Source organism: Borostomias antarcticus (assembly GCF_949987555.1).
Source record: "Borostomias antarcticus genome assembly, chromosome: 7".
NCBI classification, from domain to species: Eukaryota; Metazoa; Chordata; class Actinopteri; order Stomiiformes; family Stomiidae; genus Borostomias; species Borostomias antarcticus.
In genome coordinates this window covers 23,518,901-23,541,772 of record NC_140240.1, presented here as the reverse complement: position 1 = coordinate 23,541,772, position 22,872 = coordinate 23,518,901, and the positions used below count along the sequence as shown (strand labels likewise).

Sequence of the window (22,872 nt, the reverse complement as noted above, 5' to 3'; positions counted from 1 at the left end):
TATTTAGACTGGCTGAATGCTAGTCGGCTGTTATTGCAACATTCTCCCCGTTTCTCTCCGCTCGTCTCTCGCAATCTGTCCTGGACGCGTATCTCTCCATCCAAACACTCTCCCGGGCCCTCTGGCTGGCAGGCCCTCCATCTGGGGGCCTTCGGTCCCACAAGCCTGCACGGGGCTCCGAGTTGAGAGTTGGAACGGTTTATAAGACAAAAACAGTGACAGGGGAGATTGCGTCATATGGACCGGTATACAGGCTGCTTTTTTGGGGGTGCTGATTGCTCAAGGGGCAGCATGACATTTAGCGTCTCCACACACCAAAGTGATTGGCTGCACTCCCCGAGCAGTTGGCAACGTATGTTCCATAGCCAGACCTTACTGTCATTCTAGCGTCCGGAGCCAGGTCTGGTATTTTTAGCGGTGTTCTGGAATGATTTCTAGTGTGTGCTGGGTATTTGAGAGAGAGGGGGGGGGGTTGAGCACCATGGGGATACCAGCAAGCTAAAGGCCCCCGATGCAATAGCCCCCCCCAAAACGAAGGAAGACCATCAGCGCATTGCATGCTGGTATTTCCTACTGTTGAAAGACTGAATTTGTGCTCAGTAGAAGTGGATGACGTGGTTTAGCTCCGGACTGAATGGGAGCTGATTGGGAACCAGGAGGTTTACTGAAAATTGTGGTGGGTTTTTATGTTGTTGTTAGTTTTTTTTTTTTTTTTTTACTAACAGACCTCAATTTCTTTTCCTTATCCCTTCCGTGTTGGACTGGCTTTGTATTAATATTTGATTGGTTGGCTAGTGTGTTTATTTTCCTGCTTTAAAGTCTTCATTTGCGATGTTAGTTGAACCATAGGCAGTGATTGCATAGGTCAATGCATTTCATATTAACTCAACCACAGTGAGAGAAAGATTGCGTCTAACAGCTATAAAGGGCAAAAGTAATTCAAACTGTCACCACAAAGGCTGTGGCTCAGGCCATGAGCTCCTCATCCAGCATTCTGATTCATGGAAAGACAAAGGGAGCTGATCCAATTAGGAAGAAACCCACTGGAGATTGAGAATCTTCATATTACTCTCTCTCTCTCTCTCTCTCTCTCTCACACACACACACACACACACACACACATTTTAACTACTTACTTATTTTCACACACACACACACACACACACACACACACACACACACACACACACACACACACACACACACACACACACTGCATGCTCCAAGCTCCCACCAATAGCAACAGTGACAGCAAACAGAGAACTTGTTATGTAGAGTGAGTCCTTTCCACGCACACATCCCGTGCCAAGCTCCCCAGCTCCCCGCTAGAATGGGCAACCACCACGTGCATGAACATGAACCGAGCCCTGCTTTCCTCTGACAAGCATCAGTGTACTAGCTGTCACATAATCGCCTCCGAAGTTAGGGTTAGGGAACTCACTGATATGAGGAACCACGGTTCTCCCCTCCCCAGCGCGACTAGTGGGGCGATTTGTTACTGTTGTTGTTGTTGTTGTTGCCGCCTGTTTTTCTGGCCTGAGGCAAGGTGCAAGATGAATAATTGTAAAAGTTCAGTTCAGACGCCCACAGGGCATTTTGTGACAGGACAGTATGGCTATTTGAAATTCACATTTGCGACTGAAGGGATCAGAGTACTGGATTGGTGCAGTCCCAGATTTGCCCCCCCCCTCACTCCTCCTCCCCCAATGCTTTTTCTAAAAACTAAAATGAAAACAAAACTCCAACAAAAAGTATTGATTCGCTGGAATGCTAATAACAGCTGGTCTAGGGTTTAGGGTTAGGGTTTAGCGCACGTATACACGTAAACCCGGGGCCTTTGGGAGAACAGCCCCAACAGCTTGGCTGACTATGAGAGCCCTCTTGTTCTCACTCCCTGGCCATTGACTACTACTGATCTTCAGACACGCATGCTTTGTCTTTGCCAATGAGCATTGGGAAAAATCCTTTCCTATTGGCATGGGACAAATACCCCTGACCATTAACTTCCCATCAACTTAGACTTTCCATTGACTTTCATCGGACTTACAATCGACCTTTAATTGACCGTATCGACTCAGAATCGACCCCGCCGTGACCTCCTTCTCTCTTTCTTCTCCCTACACCCCCCCTAGGCTCCCTCTTTCTGCCGGCGGTGCCCCCTGCTGTCCAGGCCACGGCATGGGCCTGTGTGGCCGGAAGGCGCTGACGTTGCTGAGCAGCGTTTTCGCCGCGTGCGGCCTGGGCCTGCTGGGCCTCGCCGTCAGCACCGACTACTGGCTTTACCTGGAGGAGGGCGTCATCCTGCCGTTCAACCAGAGCGCAGAGGTGCGCATGTCCCTCCACTCAGGCCTGTGGAGGGTCTGCTTCCTAGCTGGTAAGATGTCCTGGGTGGCTGGGTGGGGGGGTCCTGTTCTGTTAGCCTTCCTGAGACCCATCCTGACCTCGCCAGTTCACTTTCACTTTCTCTCCGCAGATCAGTCCAGACTTCCGGCTATCTCGGAACGATTTCTCTCCGATTACGCTTTGACTGGGCCAATCTGGAACTGTGTTCTGACTGCTGTTCTGTCCCCCCCCCCCCCCCCCAACAGTGGGGACGCAGCCGCCTGATTGGTTCCCCTGGTTGTTGGCGTGACAATGACATACAGAGCGCTGGGCAAAGCAGTCTCCCGAAGCAATGAGCAGTAATTTTAACATTAATAGAACTCAGAGAGTGCAGACCTCCGCCCCTGCCCCCCCCCCCCTCTACCTTTCCTCTCACCTCCCCCCCCTCTACCTTTCCTCCCACCTCCCACCACCACCTTTCATGTGCTGTGCTCTCCTACTGGCTTTTTGAATTGGTTACTGTCGCACCACCTGTAGTTTCCTCTTTCTGCTTGACATCTTTCCTCTCCAATTTCCAAAACGTTGCTAGTTTTGTGAAGACTTCCCATTCACATTCATTAACAGCCAAGCAGAGCAGTAGTGGAGGGAGGAGTGGGCTGGTTCATAGTCTGCAGACAGTAGTTTACAAGATGTAAATTTGAGATGGGAGTTATACAGCCAATGACATGTTACATCTATAGTCTATAGGCGTGATATAGTTTTCTATGAAGTCAATCATTTTTATGTGCAGACACTGTATTTTCATCCACCTGAAAGTGTCTGCAGTTTACTTTGAATGCTGTGGTGGCTGGATTCGGTTGACCTGTGATGTTTGGACTCACAAAAGACTATCGTCACACTTCAGATTGAAATTCACCAGTAGCCTACCACAGGGTTCTCCACGTAGGAGTCAACACAACCACACAACCTTGTCAAATGAGGACGAGAAATACAACAGAATAGAATAAAAGAACTTACTTTAATACCTTACAATTGCAGCAAAGGGACGGTTACACAGAGACAAAGGTGTGTCTGAGCAAGCGCAGCGCGCCGAGAGTCGGGCCAGCATATATATACTGGGCTAGGCTATGGCTATGGCTATGGCTACGATGCTATGCTATTCCACACCGCGTGACTACATGTAGAGTACCTGATTGGTTGAAACGTCTATCTACCTGGTTGGTCATATGAGCTCAGTACTGTCGTCTTCTATTCGGCCGAGGTTGATAAGGTGTTCTGTTATGTTACAATTTAAACAGGCTTTTCATTGTGATGTGTCCTTGGCAGTCAACTTATCTGCTACTAGAACATAGATAATAACAACTGTTCATGCATACTGTGTTATGGAAAACTACAGAGTGTACAACAGTATTGAACCTTAACTAGGCCTAAAAAGGCAGGCCTTATATTAAACAACTATAATAGCACTTAATCAAAAATACCTTTCACATTTCCCCCCTTTGATCCATACTATGGATCACTCTACTGTTAACATTACTGGTGAATGATGCTAAGCTAAGCTATCAGAATGGGGAATAACAGAGTACTTGAAAACACATCTAAATAGCCCAGTGACTTTAAAACAGAGTATAAAACATAATAGAACATAGTTACTGTACTGTAACTAGTACAATCATAAAACAGTTCAAAATGTCAGTTATGGCATGAGCCTTTAATAGTGAAATTTACAACAGTATTATTGCTTTTTAGGTTGACCCTGTTGGTCAGTTTACTCAGCTTCTTGGTGATTTGGTCTTCAGGACTCCAAAAGTCCTCTCCGGGGCTCAACCTTTAGGTGACTGCCAGCTGGTCTGTCACTGTAGGGAGGTGGTTGTAGCTCGACTAGCAAGGGCCACGGCTCACGTGTCTACCCGAGTTAGGAGGTTTCCGTGTGGGGTGTGTTTGTTATCAGTGTCTGGGAATGTGTGTGTAGGTGCTTCAGTAGCTCGACCAGCAGGGGCCACGGCTCTCGTGTCTACCCGAGCTAGGAGGTTCCAGGGTATGGTGTATGTTGTTTATCAGTGTCTGGAAATGTGTGTGTAGGTGCTTCAGTAGCTCGACCAGCAGGGGCCACGGCTCTCGTGTCTACCCGAGCTAGGAGGTTCCAGGGTGTGGTGTATGTTGTTTATCAGTGTCTGGAAATGTGTGTGTGTGCTCAGATCTTGCCTGTTCACTGGTGAGTCACTCCGGGGTTAGCCTCATGATATCTCTGGATGTCCCACGTCTTCTGCTGGGCTGGGGACAGGGAGGCTTCTTCATCCTGCAGCAGGACCATTTCGGTGGCGTCTCCTCCCAGGGTGGCTCTGGTTGCTTTGGTGATGAAACACTTGCAGATAGGGATGCCACAGAACACTAGTATTCCAATTAGAACCAGGAAACTCACGATCATGTAGACTGCTTTCCCCGCCCAGCCAGAGAAGAACTCGGTCAGCCAATGCAGATCTCCTCCGGTGGGGGTAACCTGGCTCAAAACCTGTTCAATCATGGTGGCGCTATGTTTGAGATAGTTAGTGACATTGTCTTTGGCGTCTGGGATAAAGAAGCAACAACTTATGCCTAACATTTTGCATACTCCACCTTCCCTGGCGGTGATTAGATCGAGGGCTTCACGGTTCTCCAGGAGAGCTTCCCTCATGGCGGATACTTCGGCTGTCAGTTGGGACATGGCTGAATTGATATCTCGGGTGGCATTGGCTAGACACTCGTCATCCCAGGCGAGGCAGTTGATTTTCTCGAGGCTCCAAACGGCCGGGATAGCTGCAGTGAAACCAAATGACGCAGCGACCCCTAGACCCGCCTCTTCGGCTTGAGAGGTCCAGGGATTGCGAAAATTAAGATTGGGGTGTTGAGATTGTGGGCCTACCTCACGTTTGTCTCGGTGTCCGACGGCAGTGGTGGAGAGTTCTGGGCCAGTTGGATTGGCTGGATGGATGTTACTTTTGGATGTCAGGAGTCCTGGGTAGCAGCATCCCCTCCAGGTTCCTGCTGGTCCTAGGGTGTATCTGTGTCTTTCTCCACAAACCCACCCATACGCCAGCATGCTTTTAGGAGTGGATATAAGTCCCCAAGGACAGGTTACATTGTGTGTGACATTCCGATAGGTTACCGTGCAGTTGGGGTTGTGGGCGTCCACATGGACGTTCGTGGCGCACTGAGACCATCCCAACAGTGGTGCTTTGGGGTCGTGTTGGCAGAGACATACTGGTGCATTTTTCCGGATCACTCGGCGGCGTCTCCGGACGTCGGATGTTGGCTCGTTCTGGTGCTGACAGGTTACTGGAGGCGGGCTGGTTGCGTTGTTCCTGATCATTTGGTCAATTGAGAGAAAACTTAGAATGTCAAATGGTGTAGTGCAATTACCAGTGTTGGTGAAGTTCACATCTTTGCTGCTGATGCCCTCGAAGGAGTCCGTCCTGACTCCCTCGTGGCACACCCAGCAGGGTCCGTTGTGGACTTGACTGATGAGGACAGCTCGGGCGCAGGCCATGTTTCCTCCGCAGCGGCGAAGGGCGCTCCTGGCCTCCTGAGTGGGTCCATGGTGGTCTGTACCTACTAGGGGATCATGATTACTGGAGAGAAATTCGGCCTCCTCCTCTCCGTTTGTCACCTGTATGTTTACGCTGTTTTTCCCTGCTTGTGCGGCCTGATTGATTTTCCCGATGGCAGTGGTGGGTCGAGGTTTTACTATGAGTTGGAATCGCTCCATGGGGTCTTCTCCCCATATGTCTACCCCCGCCTGATAAGCCCCTCCATCGCCCAGTCTTGGGGTCAGGGTCCAGGTAACGCAATTATCCGTCTGGCTGATCTCTCCTCTCGTAGACCCGCCTCGGAATTTTACCTGCGGAACATCTGCATAGTGCATGCCTCTCCGGTAGGATTCGCTACATTGTCGGGACCCTACTCCGTCGATCGTCCCTGTTGACCGGAACACATCACACTTAACGTTGCATGGTTCTACACAGAGGTACACGGGGAACGCCCTCCCATAGTAAGAGTACCAGTATCCGCAAATGTTAATTTCACACTCCCTTCCCTCCTCACAATGGAATATTTGTCTGGCCTCAGCACCGGTGTCGAGGAATGACAGAGCGGTAAATAGTATGGCGGTGGCAACGATGAGCTTACTTTCGTTCATATTGGGCTAGGTGAGCGGGTGGCTTTCGCTCTCTCTGGGGTCTCCTAGGTGCTGGGGTCGGCTCCTCCTCCTCTTCTGGGATCTCCTCGGGGTCCGCGGGCTTTGGGACTGGTTGTTTTTCCTTGACAGGGGAAAGACTGGGAACAGAAGGAATGTCAATTTGTGGGGTGTCGGGTCCCCCCTTTGTGGGTGACTCTGGCTCACACGATGGGAAGTCTCTGGTGGTTTCCTCTGGGATGTCGTCCCCTCTCCAACGCTTCACATGTGCTGTGTGTACCCAGGTTGGTCTCTCGTTCACTCGGACGGCTGTTGGGGTGGCGAGAATGACCTCGTATGGGCCTCTCCACCGGGGGTCAGTCCACTTAGTGCGGCCGAACGCTCGGATGAGCACAAAGGATCCTGGGCTGATGGGGTTGTTTGGTTCTGGTGCTGGGTCGTATGCCTGGGCTGTGAGAGTGGATCTGATGACAGAGAATTGTTTAGACAGACATACAGCGAATTCACATGCATTGGGTGGTGGTACCAGGTCCGCTGGTGGGTCCGCTCCTGTGTATGGGGGACGGCCAAACATGCATTCAAAAGGTGTCAGAGGTGTCCCTGACCTTGGCGTGGTTCTCATGGACAGCAGAGCGAGGGGCAGGCACTTGACCCAATTCTGACCGGTTTCAGACATGAGTTTGGCGAGCCTGCTCTTGAGGGTTCCATTGGATCTTTCTACCTGTCCTGCCGACTGTGGGTGATAGCTACAGTGTGTTTTGAGCTCTATTCCCAACAGTTGTGTGGCGTGTGCCAGTATCTCACTGACGAACGGGCTGCCGTTGTCTGAGGAGATTTTCTTGGGTAAGCCAAATGTGGGGAACCAACCTCTGCACAGTGCCTCAGCCACTCCTCGTGCCGTCTCCCGTTTCATTGGGTAAGCCTCCACCCACTTACTGTACATGTCCACGACCACCAACGCCACGTTCTTGCCGGCTGCAGGAGTAAGGTGCACAAAATCAAGCATTAAATGAGCTCCTACACCCTGGGCTAGACCCCCATGGTGTCCTGGTGTGTTTTTGAGGCCCCTAGATACATTGTATCGGGCACATGTGATGCAACATTGACAAATTTTCTCTGCTGTTTGTGTGATGCTTGGGCAGTACCATGATCGGGTAAGGATCTGACTAATCCCCCCTTTACTCACGTGACCACGTCCGTGAGCAACGTGACAGTAATATGTGTAATGTTTTCTCGGCATGCACGGTCTACCGTCTGCTGCCCTCCAGATACCGTCTGTTTTCGTGCAGCCCTCTTCCTCCCATAGGGAGGCTTCCACAGGGCCCAGATCAGTCCTATACATTCTCCTAAGCCCACTCGATCCTGCAGCCACCAAACAGTCCTGTCCCTCAACTGGATCCTCCTCCGTCAGCTCCTCTGGTTCCTGCGAGAGAAAGCAAGTGTCACAATTGGAGAGAGAGTTAGGATTAGCTGTCAGGTGGTAACCAGCCGCTCGCTTGGCCTCCTCATCGGCCCGCTGGTTGCCCTTTGATGCTGTGTCTGTTGCATTGGTGTGTGCTATGACCTTGACCACCGCCAGCTGCGAGGGTAGCAGCATAGCTGCGAGTAGGCTGTCAATCAGTTCTCTATTCTTGATGTTGGTGCCTGCTGATGTTTTGTAACCCCTTTTGGCCCATAGGGCGCCGAAACTGTGTCCCACTCCCCATGCGTACTTGCTATCAGTGAAAATGGTGACCTTGTTACCACGTGATGCCTCACACGCCTGGGTGAGGGCCCACAACTCGGCCTGTTGTGCCGACCAAGTGTCCTGTAGCCTGCCACTGGTCACTACCTCTGTGTCGGAAACAACTGCAAAACCCACATGTTTGTGACCTGTATTGGGATCAATGGAAGCAGAACCATCACAGTAAAGTGCACGCGCGCCCTCCAGGGGCACGTCCTTCAAATCTGCCCTTGGTTTGCACTCTTCGTCGACCCGTCCCACGCAGTCGTGCTCCACCTCCGCCAGGTCGACATCTGGGAGAAGGGTTGCAGGGTTAAGTGTGGTACAGCGGACAACTGACACGTTGGACTGACTTAAGAGAGAACTTTCGTACCGCTGAACATGGGCAGTACTAAGACAGCCTTGCTCTGAAGAGTTAAGGATCGCCGCCACCGCATGTGGGGCCTGAATGACAACTTTACAGTATCCTACAATCGGAGCACACTTTACCAGAGCGATGTCGCACGCCACCACGGCCCTCGTGCACCCAGGGAGCCCCAGCTCGACAGCAGAGAACGCCTGTGAGAAGTAAGCGATTGGTCGGTGTCTTCCCCCATACCTCTGGGTCAGCACACACCTCACATACTTACCGCTCCCATCGACGAACAGGTCGTACTGCTTGGTGGGGTCCTGGTACCCAAGACACGGTGCGGTGGTGAGCGCGGACCTTAGCTCCTCCCAAGCCGACTCCATCTCCGGGCTCCAAATCACCTTTTCTCCTGGTTTAAGGGAGAGAAACGGGGTGCGCAGTGTTTTGTCTAACCTGCTGCATTCAGGAATGAAGGTGCGACAATAACCAACCATCCCAAGAAAAGAGAGAACTTCCTTCTTGGTCCCTGGTCTTTTCATGGCCAGGATTGCTGTGACCCGGCTTGGTGTGATGCGCTTACCTTCGGCCGTGAGTGTGTGGCCTAAGAACGTGACCTGTTGTGTCACAAGCTGGGCTTTCTTCCTGGATGCCTTGTGGCCTCCCGCCGCCAGCAGGCGTAGGAGCCTCTCGGTCCCTTCCAGACAGCCTTCTCTGGTGGGACAAGCAAGAAGTATGTCATCAACATACTGAATGAGCACCCCACCAGCCGGTGGGACATACTCACGAAGGTCGTTGGATAGAGCAGCGTTGTAGATTGTAGGCGAATTCGTCCATCCCTGGGGACAGCGTGTCCAGGTGTAGCATCGACCGTTGAAAGTGAATGCGAACCAGTGCTGTGATTTGGGGTCGACTGGTACAGAAAAGAAAGCATTTGCAAGATCAACAACAGTGTACCATTTGCAGTCAGGTGTTAGTGGCTCAAATATTGTGTTAGGGTCTGGTACCAAAGGAGCGAGCTTCAAACATACCTCATTTACGGCCCTGAGATCCTGCACAAACCTCCACTCTGGTGGCTGACCTGCTTCCTGGTGCTTTTTTACTGGGAAGATGGGTGTGTTAACAGGGCTTCCTTGTGGTAGATCTATAATCACCCCCGCTTTTAACAGCTCTTCCAGCACCGGCCTTACCCCTTCTTCTGCCTCCTTTGAGATGGGGTACTGCTTTACCTGCACTCCGGGCGCCTGGGCCCCTCCGTCTCTGTTGGATACCACCACTGGGGTGGCTGACCTAACTTTCCCTACATCATACTTCCCTGATGCCCAGATGCAGTGGGGTAGCCTAGCTAACATTTCCCCTACATCGGCTGGTTCCTCCTCGGTCATCAGGTACTGTGGATCAAAAATTGCCATTACATCTCGGTTCATGGTCAACATCATGGGTTCAAACAGTTTCAATCTATATACAAGTTCACCATACATCAACAGGGAGGTTACCTCACCGAACTGAGTGTAACCCTCCTTTTCATGTTTACCCCTTCTCCACAGCCGTTCACAGGTCCCTGTGAAACCTCCTAGGCTAACCCATGCATCCGTCCGCCCTTTGGTGAGAGAAACATGGGGCACCCCCTCCTGGACGGCGGCCACATAGTCGTGTGCCTCGGCGTCTCCTAGGGTGACTCCTGCTGTGGTGATAGAGTTGCTGAAATAGATGCTGTTAATCCTGCCTGTGCCTAGCTTGGGACCTGCTCCATCTACATCCCTTACCCATTCTTCAACTTCCTCTGTGCTTGCTGTAACCTGCATCGTAACATGTGGTGTTATCCCACTTCTGACACCAGTGAAATGTGGTGGCTGGATTCGGTTGACCTGTGATGTTTGGACTCACAAAAGACTATCGTCACACTTCAGATTGAAATTCACCAGTAGCCTACCACAGGGTTCTCCACGTAGGAGTCAACACAACCACACAACCTTGTCAAATGAGGACGAGAAATACAACAGAATAGAATAAAAGAACTTACTTTAATACCTTACAATTGCAGCAAAGGGACGGTTACACAGAGACAAAGGTGTGTCTGAGCAAGCGCAGCGCGCCGAGAGTCGGGCCAGCATATATATACTGGGCTAGGCTATGGCTATGGCTATGGCTATGATGCTATGCTATTCCACACCACGTGACTACATGTAGAGTACCTGATTGGTTGAAACGTCTATCTACCTGGTTGGTCATATGAGCTCAGTACTGTCGTCTTCTATTCGGCCGAGGTTGATAAGGTGTTCTGTTATGTTACAATTTAAACAGGCTTTTCATTGTGATGTGTCCTTGGCAGTCAACTTATCTGCTACTAGAACATAGATAATAACAACTGTTCATGCATACTGTGTTATGGAAAACTACAGAGTGTACAACAGTATTGAACCTTAACTAGGCCTAAAAAGGCAGGCCTTATATTAAACAACTATAATAGCACTTAATCAAAAATACCTTTCACAATGCTTAAAGTTTACATTATCGTTTAAATGCAAGTTGAGACACTAGTCTATATAACAGGTGTCACTGTGTTGCTTGGCAGTATTGCCTTTACGCTCACTTGCCTATGCTGGGTTCGATCTTGGCTGTACAGAAATCATCACACTTCACACTAACCGATAGTATACATAAAGCATTAAACATGGTAATTTAGCGGACTCTATTGAGGTAGCCTACAGAATGCATCGCTTCAACTATCCACACGAATGAGAAATATAACGTTATGGTGCATTCCATTTGTCTCGGGAGGTGCGAGTGGGAACTGGAAATGGTCACTCCCGAGGTGAGCGTTCCAGTTGCAACAGCTGATCTCGTTATCAACAGCTAACTAGTAACTCTAGCCTTTGTTAGCAAACAAGTTGATAACAACGCACTAAGTGGTATTGTGCGCACAAAACACCATAATCAGCAATAGCTTAAGCAGCTTGTTTGTCGTTCTCTACACTGCAGCCAGTAGTCTCGTCAGGCGCAAGGCAAAATTTAAATATTGATTTAAATAATAACACTGGTGCAGCATCATCTTCCATCCGCCGGACGCAAAAATTATGGTAGGCGGGCTCTAGCGTTCTACCTTCTGAATCGAGCTGAAAAAGTAAATAGACACCAGCCTGTTGACGTGAGGATAACTGATCATGGCTGGATCATGGATGTATTATAAGAAGTGGATAAGGCATGCAAAGACGGCAGCCCATTCAATCCAATGAAAGTTGCTCAGTGGCGCATGAAGCAAGCCCCCATGGCCAGGAACAACCAGTTTTTGGCGTAGTGGCCAAGCTCGGTATTGCAAGTGGCGCCAAGAACCTGAAACCTATGAGGAAGCTGAAACCTAAATCCCCCACTACACTGAAGTTAACAGTAATATGGGTACTGTAGAGCCACCTATGAATGAATCATGGTCAAAATTTAATGGTGAGTCTCTTGGCCCATGCTGCATCCCTCCACCGAGTTTCATGCATATCGGGCCGGTAGTTTTTGTTTAATCCTGTCCGCATGCAGACAGACAGACAGACAGACAGACAGACAGACAGACAGACAGGGGCGAAAACATTACCTTCCGCCCTGCGGGGCTTTGCCCCTGGGGCGGAGGTAATAAACACAGCCATAAGTGCAGTTATTGCAGAAATAGACTCAATAACAACAATTAAACAAGAACAAGAGTTTGCAGTAGCAAAGTTTCTTGGAGGAAAATACATTTTCCGACTGGATTTGGCAAGCGTTTTGTTATGCTGATTGGCTGATGGAGTTTGGCTGTCAAGGCAAGTACTCTGTTCTCTGAGTCTCTCTGTCCATGTTGAGGGCCTGTTTTAAATAAGCGTTTTTTAACTCCCTGTTCTTTGTCTGCCTCAGGATTTGTTGATTATCCTTTTACCAGAATTTTCCATGTGCCTTCTTCTGAATACCCTGCCCTTCTTATACTACACTGTTCTCTAAGAAGGAAACTACAACTACAGCATATTTTCCTGCATGAGTAACGAGTCAGCATGTGTTGAATGTATAAGTGGAGTGGGCTTTTCTAGTTTAGATGTATCTATAGAGCCAGTATATAAGCCCATCACATTTATAACTGTCTGTAGGATGTGGCATGTTTAGTGGCCTCCACTAAGGTACTAGATTATCATAGTTGGACCTGACCTCCTTGTCCTGGTCCAGTATAAATATCCCTAGTGAACGTGGCGATTAGGTAACTGGATGTTTTGGTGTTCCTGCCAAAGAGCCTCTTCTACTAGAGGCACTAATGGCCCAGTGTGTGTTTTAGGGCAATTGAGTGGCCTTATTGCCAGCTAAACAGTTTATGGCCAGGGCAGTTTGACCCAGAAACTAGGGCGCACTACTGTGTTAGGTTAGCATCAGTCGCACAAAGCTAATCCTGTCCCTGATGTCGTCAGCGTCCTAGAGAATATGAATGAGGTTGTGTTTGAGGTTGTGTTTGTAGTAGTATCGACGTGCTTCCGGCTTCATCAAGTGTTGTTTGTGGTGAATGCACATAGCTATCAGTTCTGGCTCGTAGGTCATGTATAGAACGAGTCTTTCTTACTAAGCGATACGTATATAGATGTGGACAGTGTGTGAAGATGTGAAAAATAATATTTCTGGAAACCTAACCCTAGTCTAGCGCTGTCACACCCTGTAGGAGATGTCCAGCACCCTTAAAACAACAATGTCCATTGCAGCTGCACTATAATTGATTTGAGGAGAGGTGGAATCAAAGTTCAAAATCAACCTTCGGACCATACAAGTCACCCACAATTGTATTATAATTTGTAGAGAGGGTAGCAGTGGGGCCTTAGAGTACATCAGAACCTTTATTTGTTTTTTGTATTTTTTGTATTATGAGTGAACAAATTGTGGGTGACTTGTTTTTGGGGAAAAAGTGAGGTCACATAAATCGTCGTTTAATGTTGATTTATTTGATTATGACACTAGGCTGTATTTCTGAATATAATGGGTGGTCTGAAAGTTGCAGCCTAATTTGATTCCATCTCCCCTCCAATCAATTTCAGTGCAGCACCGAACATTGCTACAGCAATGGCTGCATACTGTTAGTAGCATCATTAAAAATCGATTTGCTGCCGTGCTCAGCTTGATTTTCGACTTGCCTGTTGTTCATATTAATAATGCTTGCCATAGTTCCGTTTAAATAAATGTGGCTCATTAGTTAGCTCTGATAGGCATGCCGTTGCCAATTTCTCAAAAACACACATTCATACAGAAAAGGGGCATTGACTTAGGGTTATAATTGTGCTGCAAAAGAATGCAATCCTAATTAGAATGTAAATCGTTCCACAGCAGTTTTCTTCCTTGAATACCTACTTCCAAAAGAAGTTCTGAAAGGGAGTCTGGCAAGGCTTTCAATACTCCTTCAAGGTTAATAGTGCCAATCTAGTTCTGTGATACTTTGAGAAGCCAAATTCTCCTGATGGTCTATGGTAGAACAGACAGTTAATGAGATTAAGGGAAGCCTTTTCACACAATGCTATGGCTTAATAAAACCGGTGAGGGTGGTCCCATGGCACCTCAGAATAACCTTGAATGAAACTATTGCCAGACTGACAGCGAGGATCGTCTCTAGCCCGTAGGTTAATTACTGTCAAGGCTCTGACAATAAGCATAATTAGAGAGAGAGAGAGGGAGGGAGAAACAGAAAGCATGTGTGTGTGTGTGTGTGTGTGTGTGTGTGTGTGAGTGCGCGTGCGTGCGTGCATGCGTGCATGTGTGTGTTTAAAGGGGGGGGGGTTAGTGAGATAATATTGGACATTTGGGAAGAGGGCAGGATACAGGGATAAAGACGGAAAGAAGGACAACTTTAACTAGCCTTGTGAGACTATTCTGATCTAACGAGCTCACTCAGTTTCTCTCTGCAGATCCGACTGGCCTTCCCCCCTTCGACTGGCCTTCTCCAATTTCAGTGGACTCAGTGGAGTACTTGCCTTGACAGACAAACTCCTTCAGCCAATCAGGGGAACAAAACATTTGCCAAATCCAGTCGGAAGAACAGCGATAATATATTTTTCTCCCCGAAACTCCACTAGTGCATACTCTTGTTCTTGTTTAATTGTTGTTATTGAGTCTATTTCTGCAATAACTGAAATTATGGCTGTGTTTATTCCACTAACGTTAACGTTACCGCTCGTTGTTTCAGGAGACTGCTTTGCCCAGCGGCTTGTATTTCATTTTTCACGCTTCAACTCATAGGCGATTTTACCCTCTGAGAGTAGGGGGGGCAACATTTTGACATGAGAAAAAACAAACAGTTCTGCCGTCCCGTCCCGTCCCGTCCCATCTATTTACAAAGAATGCCAGTTGTGAACAGTATGCTAATAAGATATCCGTATGACAATTCAATATGCACAACACATCAAACTTCATCTAGACACCACGAGCATGTCAATATGACTTTATGACCGAGCACTAGGCCATATCCAACATTACAACATCAAACTGCAACTGCCTGCTGGTGCTAGCTTCCTCGCCGATGGTGATGTTGCTAGTGCTAGTGCTAGCTTCGATAGCCTCTGGAGCACTTCTGCATTCGATTGCACCTGCTTCGGTGTCATTTCGAGTGGTAGCTTCTTCATTAGCATTGCCATTTTTTTATTTTTTATGAAGAAGTGGTCAATTGTTTTTATAGCTCTTTTCGCCATTGTGAGCAGGTTGGCTAGTTGTAGCTTGTTGAGCAATGAGCAGTACAGTCAGATCTCTTTTTTTTTTGCGGTAACAGATCAAACCGGAAATAGTTGAGGTCGACGGACAAGTTGTGCCATTGGTGGATTATGAATATATATTTTTTTTTAACGGTAGCCTAGTTTAAGTAATAACTACACTTTAAAAATGAATGATGACCTAACTCAAACTGGTACAAATCACAATTATGTATTTAATAATTGTCTTGATTAGTAAAAAAATTTTTTTTTTTTTTATTAAATTAAAGAATTTGAGCAGAGTTGGGATGGGCAATCAGGGGGGGCACTTGCCCCCCCTATAAAATCGCCCATGCTTCAACTACAGGAACCAATCAGGGGCTGTGTTCTACTGGGGGAACAGAACAGCAGTCAGAACACAGTTCCTGATTGAGAGTCTCTCTCTCTCTCTCTCTCTCTCTCTCTCTCCCTCTCCCTCTCTTTCCCCCTCTCTCTTCCTTCTTTCTCCCCTTCCCCTCTCTCTCCTTCTCTCTCTCCCTCTCTCTCTCCCTCTCTCTTTCCCCCTCTCTCTCTCCCTTCTTTCTCTCCCTTCCCCTCTCTCTCCCTCTCTCTCCCCCTCTCTCTCTCCCTCTCTCATTCTCACAAATGTACACACACTCACACACAAGCAGAAGTGTGTATTGCTGACACACTCTTGCGTGTGCACAGATACAAACGCATGTGTGCACACACAAACACACACACTTAGGGCCCATTCATAGTCAATGCAAGCTACGCTAGCGCGAGCTAAGCAAGCTACGCAAGGTGACGTTGACACGTCCTTGCGTAGAAACGTGTGTCATGCCAAAAATTTTAACTTTACATGAGCGCAAGTGCTATTTACACACGAACCGATAGGGACACTGACGCAAGGCAGCGATCCCCGCGCGCTCAGAGTGAACCAAAATACTTGCGTAGATGCGCGTTCACAGCCACGCTAGCGTAGCTTGCGTTGACTATGAATGGGCCCCTACACACACACACACACACACACACACACACGCACACACACACACACACACACACACACACACACACACATTATCACCTAATCCAGTACCTTTTGGTGTGTACAGTATAAGCACTTCTCTGCTGGTGTTTGTGAAGAGTGTGTGCAGGGGCGGGATGCACAGGGGACTCGCAGCATGTGTCAAAGGCTAACGCCAACAGGACAAGGTGCTAAAATGTAGTCGTGGGAGTTTTTCCTCTGTCAAAAAGGACGCCGAGGCCCCTTGTGAGAGTTAGAACCAAGGTTACAACCAAGGTTATAGTATGTCTTTAAAAGCTTTGGTAAAAGGATGTTTTAGAAAGGGTTCAGACAGTACTGATTATGATAGCCATACCCCTTACTCAACATCTGTGTTTCCAGAGCTAGAGATTGAGGAATGTGGCAAACTGTCACAAAAAGCCACTGTCACAAAAAAATGACATGAGTGAACTCTCCTCTAAACCCCCCTCGACAAATCCTGCAACCTTGTCAGAGCCCACCTAAAGTTTCCCCTGGGTAAAAGAGTGTTCTGAAGGTTTTGTCAAGGTTCTCTAAAGATCCCCATCCCCTTTCCCCCTCTATGCTTGTGTTCCAGGAGAGGAGAAGGGACGTTGTTTCACCATCGAGTATGTGATGCCCACCACCGTTCAGATGGCGTCGGAGTCCACGGTTAGCGTGCTGAGTAAGTGAAAAACAACGTTAGCCACTCACAGAAAAACCATTAGTCACCTAGGACCATCCTTCCCATCTTCCCCGGCAACGTTAGTGTACCCCATTCTAACGCACGCGCAGTAGGCTACTGCTGTGTAATGAAAGAGATAGTTATTGAAGATGTTTGTTTTCTTTGAATCAGAAATAACTGTAACATTAGCTTAGTGATGACAGATGAGAGGACAGTTCATTATTCAGTATGAGTGCCCTTGGGAAGATGTAAAAAATAAAAAAATAAATAATATTATTAATTATGCCATACACATACAATATACAAGCCCCAAGAGTGGCATTAATCACTCGTCATCTTTGATTGCTAACGTGTCCCAAAATAACAGTACCCAAACCTTTACACAGTCCCGGTAGCGCAGGCTTGCTGGACCGACCGGCTGGACTGTAGAATGTCTCCCTGAAGCTACAATATAGGCCACCCAGAGAGGACGTGAGCTATAGAATATTAGATCAATCCCAGCTGACATCTACCCCCCCCCCATAGATGTGTGTTTGAGCTATTTCTGTGTCCACCCCCAAGGCTAGGCTCATTCCACCGGAGAGTATGGGGGGGTGGTGGGTGGTGGGTTGGTGTATGAAAAATGCATGGGTGCCATTTTCGTTCGGGAGAGGAACCCCGCGGCACGCGCGTCTGGATACATTCAACAAAGTTAGCGCAGAGACTCTAGTCCTTAGGGAACACAGCCGTGCGAGGCACAGACAGGCACTCAGGGCCTTTAAGTACAGAGACAGGAAGTGAGAATTTGTGTGTGTGTGTGTGTGCGTGTGTTTGTGTTTGATAGAGTGATAGCCTCCCTAAGGCATAAAGTGTTTGAAATGGATGAAGTAATGATGACCAAGCGAAGACAGCAGGAAAATCTCATTTTTTCCCCTTAAAGTTTTTAATGTGGTGTCAGGGCGAAATATAGAAATAAAAAAAGTTCAATACCTACAATACCTCTACTGTAAACAAACACGATCATCTTGTGACATACATGTGCAACCTTTAACGATTTCCGATTGGCTCCCAGCAGAGGTTGTGAATGTCCAACGTGACCTCTACTCTTCCGCCATACAGCTTAACCCCTCGAGACGCCTGGTGACAGCCCCCTGCTGTAGCACATGGTTTACACACAGTCACATGACCCGGCTCTGCCAATACTAGTCCACGTGTTCCATCTGATGTCAGCACTGACATGATACATTCTGCAGAAGCATCAAACAGCCGCCGTATGGCAACACTCTCAGATGGATGGTCCTGCCATTTTGAAACCCTAATTTCTTAAGTATATATTAAGAGTATTTTTATTTTATTTTTAAGAATGGTTCATTGAGAGCACCACTACATCCCCATAACTGTGTGGTGTCATTACTGTAGCTATGAGGGTATGTAGACCTTGTGAGAGTCGTTGTCTTTCTTTGGCATCTGGTCTACTCTGTAGAAGTGAACGAGGGAGGCAGCGATATGGAACCTGTACTTTTACCTATGGGAGCTACAATTGTCGCCATAGGGTTACAGCTCAACTCATCATAAGCGGAGATGCCTGGGGCAATAGCTGTCTCTCTTACCCACAGACTCAGATGAGAGAGGCACCCCCCACCCCGCCTATACGATGGAGCGAGAGCAGACCGGATTGTTTTTATGAGACCGTGGGGAAATGGTTTGGGCTTTGGAAAGTTTAGGAAAGTGACAGATCCAATTTATGAAGTACACTCCGCCAGCCAACTGAGTATTTTTGCCAATTATTCCCGTAGTGCTTCATTGTCACTCTCCCAGAGCGTTTGATTTGGGCGAAGGACACCCTATTTATAATGGCTGAGAGAACTAAGAGGAACACAAGCAGACTGACTCATCCAGATACGTTTCCTAGGGACGGCTGACTTGCAGAGCAAAAGAGCGCGATTGCTCCGTTCCGTTTTTCCGTTCATCTGTTCTGATGTCCTGTCCTTCCAGAGATGATCCGCTCCGCCACGCCCTTCCCCTTGGTCAGCCTCGGCTTCATGTTCATCGGCTTCGTGCTGAACAACATCGGACACATCCGCCCACACCGCACCATCCTGGCCTTCGTCTCCGGAATCTTCTTCATCCTCTCAGGTAGTCTTAGTTAGCACGGACATGTCCTTCTCCTGGTCCTTGTGTCGATTAACTCATGTTGTCTTAGAGTACATTTCACTCTGCACTTGCAAGACAATATAGACTATACATTATTATTGTTATTGTTGTTGTTATTATTGTTATTATTATTATTATTATATTATTATTATTACTACTATTATTATTATTATTGTTATCATTATTGTTATTATGTTATTATTATTATCATCATCATTATTATTATTATTATTATTATAGAACAGTTTTTTAAAAATCATTCTAACCCTGTTGTAGAAAAAACAAACATTAAAACGTCTTATTGAAGTAGTAGAATGAGAGCATTGTGAACGTTTTCTACAGTAGCGTTTTCCTGGTCCGACATGTCTCCCTCTGCTCCCTCCCACACAAGGCCTGTCCCTGGTAGTGGGCCTGGTGTTGTACATCTCCAGCATCAACGACGAGATGTTAAACAGGACCAAGACCAACGAGGCGTACTTCAGCTACAAATACGGCTGGTCCTTTGCTTTCGCCGCCATCTCCTTCCTCCTCACTGAGGTAAACCTTCCTGTTTGTCTTGCGTTCACTCCTTTTCAGAGGGCAGATGTGCCATCTGAAAACAAGTGGTCTTTTACTACCAAACCGACAGCGCTGTACTGTATATAGAGGTTCTATACTCCATTGTATGGAGATGCATCCTGCTATAAAATGAGGGGAAATTGTCTGTCTGCATCCATTTTTCTCCTCTGTGGGTTGGTCGGTCCATCTGAAACTGCACATGAGCATTGAGCATGGGCGTAGGCAGGGGCCAACAAAGCTGTTTTTTCTTCAATTTACTGTTAATATGAGCGCTTGCGGGTATTTTTGGGCAAGTCTGCGCAGAGTTCCGTCTGTTATGGACGCGCATCAGCCGGAGGTTGCGCACGCATCCCCGGTCTCTGTTAGTTTGAAGCGAAGGACCGCGGAGGACCGTTCCCGCTGCCAGTAAAGGGGATTTGCAAGCAAGGTTTTTGGCAGGTCTGCGCGGAGTTGCGCGCGTGCACATCCCACAGTTAGCTAGAAGCGAAGGATCACAAAGGGCATTTGTCTACAATCACTGCCAGGAAAGCGGATTTATTTAATCTGGCTGCTAACACGAATGTGATTGTTGTAACCAGGGGACCATTGTGAATGTCTCAATGGGCTTCCCCTGGCTAAATAAAGGTTTGAATTTAATTCAATTGATGTGTCGGAATCTCAAGTTCGATTTGATGTTGCATCACGTAAGTAGCCCATGCCTCGCACATAATAGTCATTTCGATGACTGAAAATAACATCGGCCTACAGCTAATTAAAAAAAAACAACTACGTTGGCCATTGCCTCGTGGAAGCCTGCGGAGTTGTCGTGCGTGCATCCCCGGAAGTCTACACGTCATTGTGGGCGAGCGCAAAACCCTTGGTATGGACAACTAGGTGATCTAAAGATAGAGAAGTGATTATATTGATACTGTGTCTTTAAAATACCAGTCATAGTCATATAACTAGGATTGGTATTTGTCAGTATATATGTAGGTTTATTGAGCCATTCGCTGCTAAAGCCTGATAGTGGAAGATATTTTAAAGGTGGATTCTGGAACAATGAATAATTAGATATTGTTTATTGGATGTTGAAATGTTGGCCTAATCTTTTAAGAATTGGTTTTGCAGTTCTTCAGTAAAGGAGAAAGTTCCCTGATATGTTTATATCTTTTCCACTGTGGTGCATGTGTATGTGCGCATGTGTGTGTGTGTGTGTGTGCGTGTGTGTGTGTGTGTGTGTGTGTGTGTGTGTGTGTGTGTGAGAGTGCGTATGTGTGTGTGTGTGTGTGTGCGTATGTGTGTGTGTGTGTGCGTATGTGTGTTTGCGTATGTGTGCGTGTGTGTGTGCGTGTGCGTGTGTGTGTGTGTGTGTGTGTGTGTGTGTGCGTGTGTGTGTGCGTGTGCGTATGTGTGTGTGTGTGTGTGTGTGTGCGTGTGTGTGTTTGCGTATGTGTGCGTGTGTGTGTGTCTGTGTGTGCGTATGTGTGTGTGCCCAGACCGCCGGTGTCATGTCCGTCTACCTGTTCATGAAGCGCTACACGGCGGAGGAGATGTACCGGCCCCACCAGGGCTTCTACCACCCGCGTCTCAGCAACTGCTCCGACTACTCCGGCCAGTTCCTCCACCCGGACGCCTGGGTGCGCGGACGCAGCCCCTCCTCCATCTCCTCCGAGGCTTCCCTTCAGATGAACTCCAACTACCCGGCCCTCCTCAAATGTCCCGACTATGACCAGATGTCCTCCTCCCCCTGTTGAGACCCCCCTTCCAAGGGTCCAGGCCCGTAGGCCTTCAACGCCTGGGCAGCGGGTTGCACACACTCCCCCAATAGGGAGAGTCTGGCTGGGTAGGGGGAGAGAGCGGTAGGCCTCATGGAGGCGGAGACTCTGGCTAGGGTTGGGCAGGAGAGTAGGGGTGTACTTTTTCCCATATGTGTGGCTGCCTCTTTTGAAGGCCTCTCTTGTAGTGCAGTATTCTGAGTTTTAAACACATCGGGAGACGGTGACCGTCGTTGGAACTTCCCTCTCTCCACCCTCTCTGTCATAGTGTATAGTGTGGTTTTAATTATATACACATTTTCAAACTCACTATGCTTACCTGTCTTAGGTAGGTTTTCAGTACTGTTCACTATCTTGGTCAATCATACAGCTGCTCCTAAATAGCCTCAAAGACATTTTACAAACTGTATAACCTGTAAAATAATATAGAGCAAGATGTAAAGATCAATAATGAAATGTTATACTCTTGTCTTAATTCTATGTCTGGCTATGTAGTTGAATTATATTGCAGAATGTTTGTCACAAATATTGTTGCACTGAATTTGATTCTTTCCTTTTTTAATTTGTTCATTTCACTCAAAGCACTTTAATGTTGTACTGTAATAGAAGACACATTTTAATTTTTTTTTTTTTTTTAACACAATACAATTAGACCAAGAAGCTGCTACTCTCACAGGGAATCCATTTTGATTCCTGTCAGTGCCATTTTGACCCATACAAAAAAAGGATGAAATAGAGGTAGGGAGCAAAGAGATATTGAAAGGAGAGATCAAGGACCATGGTGTGATGGTTACTGTGTGTTAATACAGTAGATGTATTTATTTATTGTGAGATATGGTGTACATACTATAGTATTTACCATTTAAAAGTATGTTTAGCTGAGGCACAGAAAGTTGATGGAAGCGAAGATTTTGCTGACCATTCACATTAGCGTTTATTTGTCAATGATGAAAAAGCAGGTATTGATCGTTTCTTCAATCAAAGCAATATCTTTCTCATGGAATACAAAGGTACAGTGCCAAGTACAACATTGAGACTGTACGCATTGTTAAAGGAGTAGTGAAGGGAAAAATCATGTTTATCCCTGTTTTAAGGTTACTTATGATCATATACAATGGTTAAGATCAAAAAGTTGACAAAACTAGCACTTTTGAGAAAGTTGATAATTGCTCTACCACCGTTTAGTTCATACAATGGATGTGGGTGGGCACCTTGAAAAATCATTCAAAAACATGTTAAACTCTCGATTTCAAAGACAAGAAGCTCACCGAGGGGGTAATTGGTGTCCGTTGGGGTTCTGACATCAAATTCGCCGCAAAGTATGAATCCTGTAGGGTTTTATTGATCCATTGACTTGTATTGACGCGACCGTTGTAGATGTGTAGATCAATCCGCAGAGGAGATTCAGGAAGCAGAACTACTTACGGTAGCTATTGTTATTGTTTATGTTGCTAGGCTATCTAGTTTGCAGAAGTTTACACACGT

General features: G+C 47.3%; 1 protein-coding gene across 4 annotated transcripts; it reads left to right on the top strand.

Annotated features, from left to right (window-relative positions):
* Positions 1-2,178: 2,178 nt before the first annotated feature.
* Positions 2,179-21,366, top strand: LOC311310921 (voltage-dependent calcium channel gamma-5 subunit; the record flags this gene model as incomplete). Of its 4 annotated transcripts, XM_084440519.1 has the most annotated exons (6): positions 2,179-2,396; positions 10,491-10,510; positions 16,856-16,942; positions 18,917-19,057; positions 19,467-19,612; positions 21,109-21,366. In XM_084440519.1, 6 exons carry the CDS (start codon positions 2,179-2,181, stop codon positions 21,364-21,366), a joined length of 870 nt encoding a protein of 289 aa, XP_084296645.1. The 4 variants fall into 4 exon arrangements, with proteins under 4 accessions (XP_084296645.1, XP_084296646.1, XP_084296644.1 ...); XM_084440520.1 differs by lacking the exon at positions 10,491-10,510 and having other exon boundaries at positions 2,179-2,374; XM_084440518.1 differs by lacking the exon at positions 10,491-10,510 and having other exon boundaries at positions 2,179-2,381; positions 16,818-16,942.
* Positions 21,367-22,872: the final 1,506 nt, after the last annotated feature.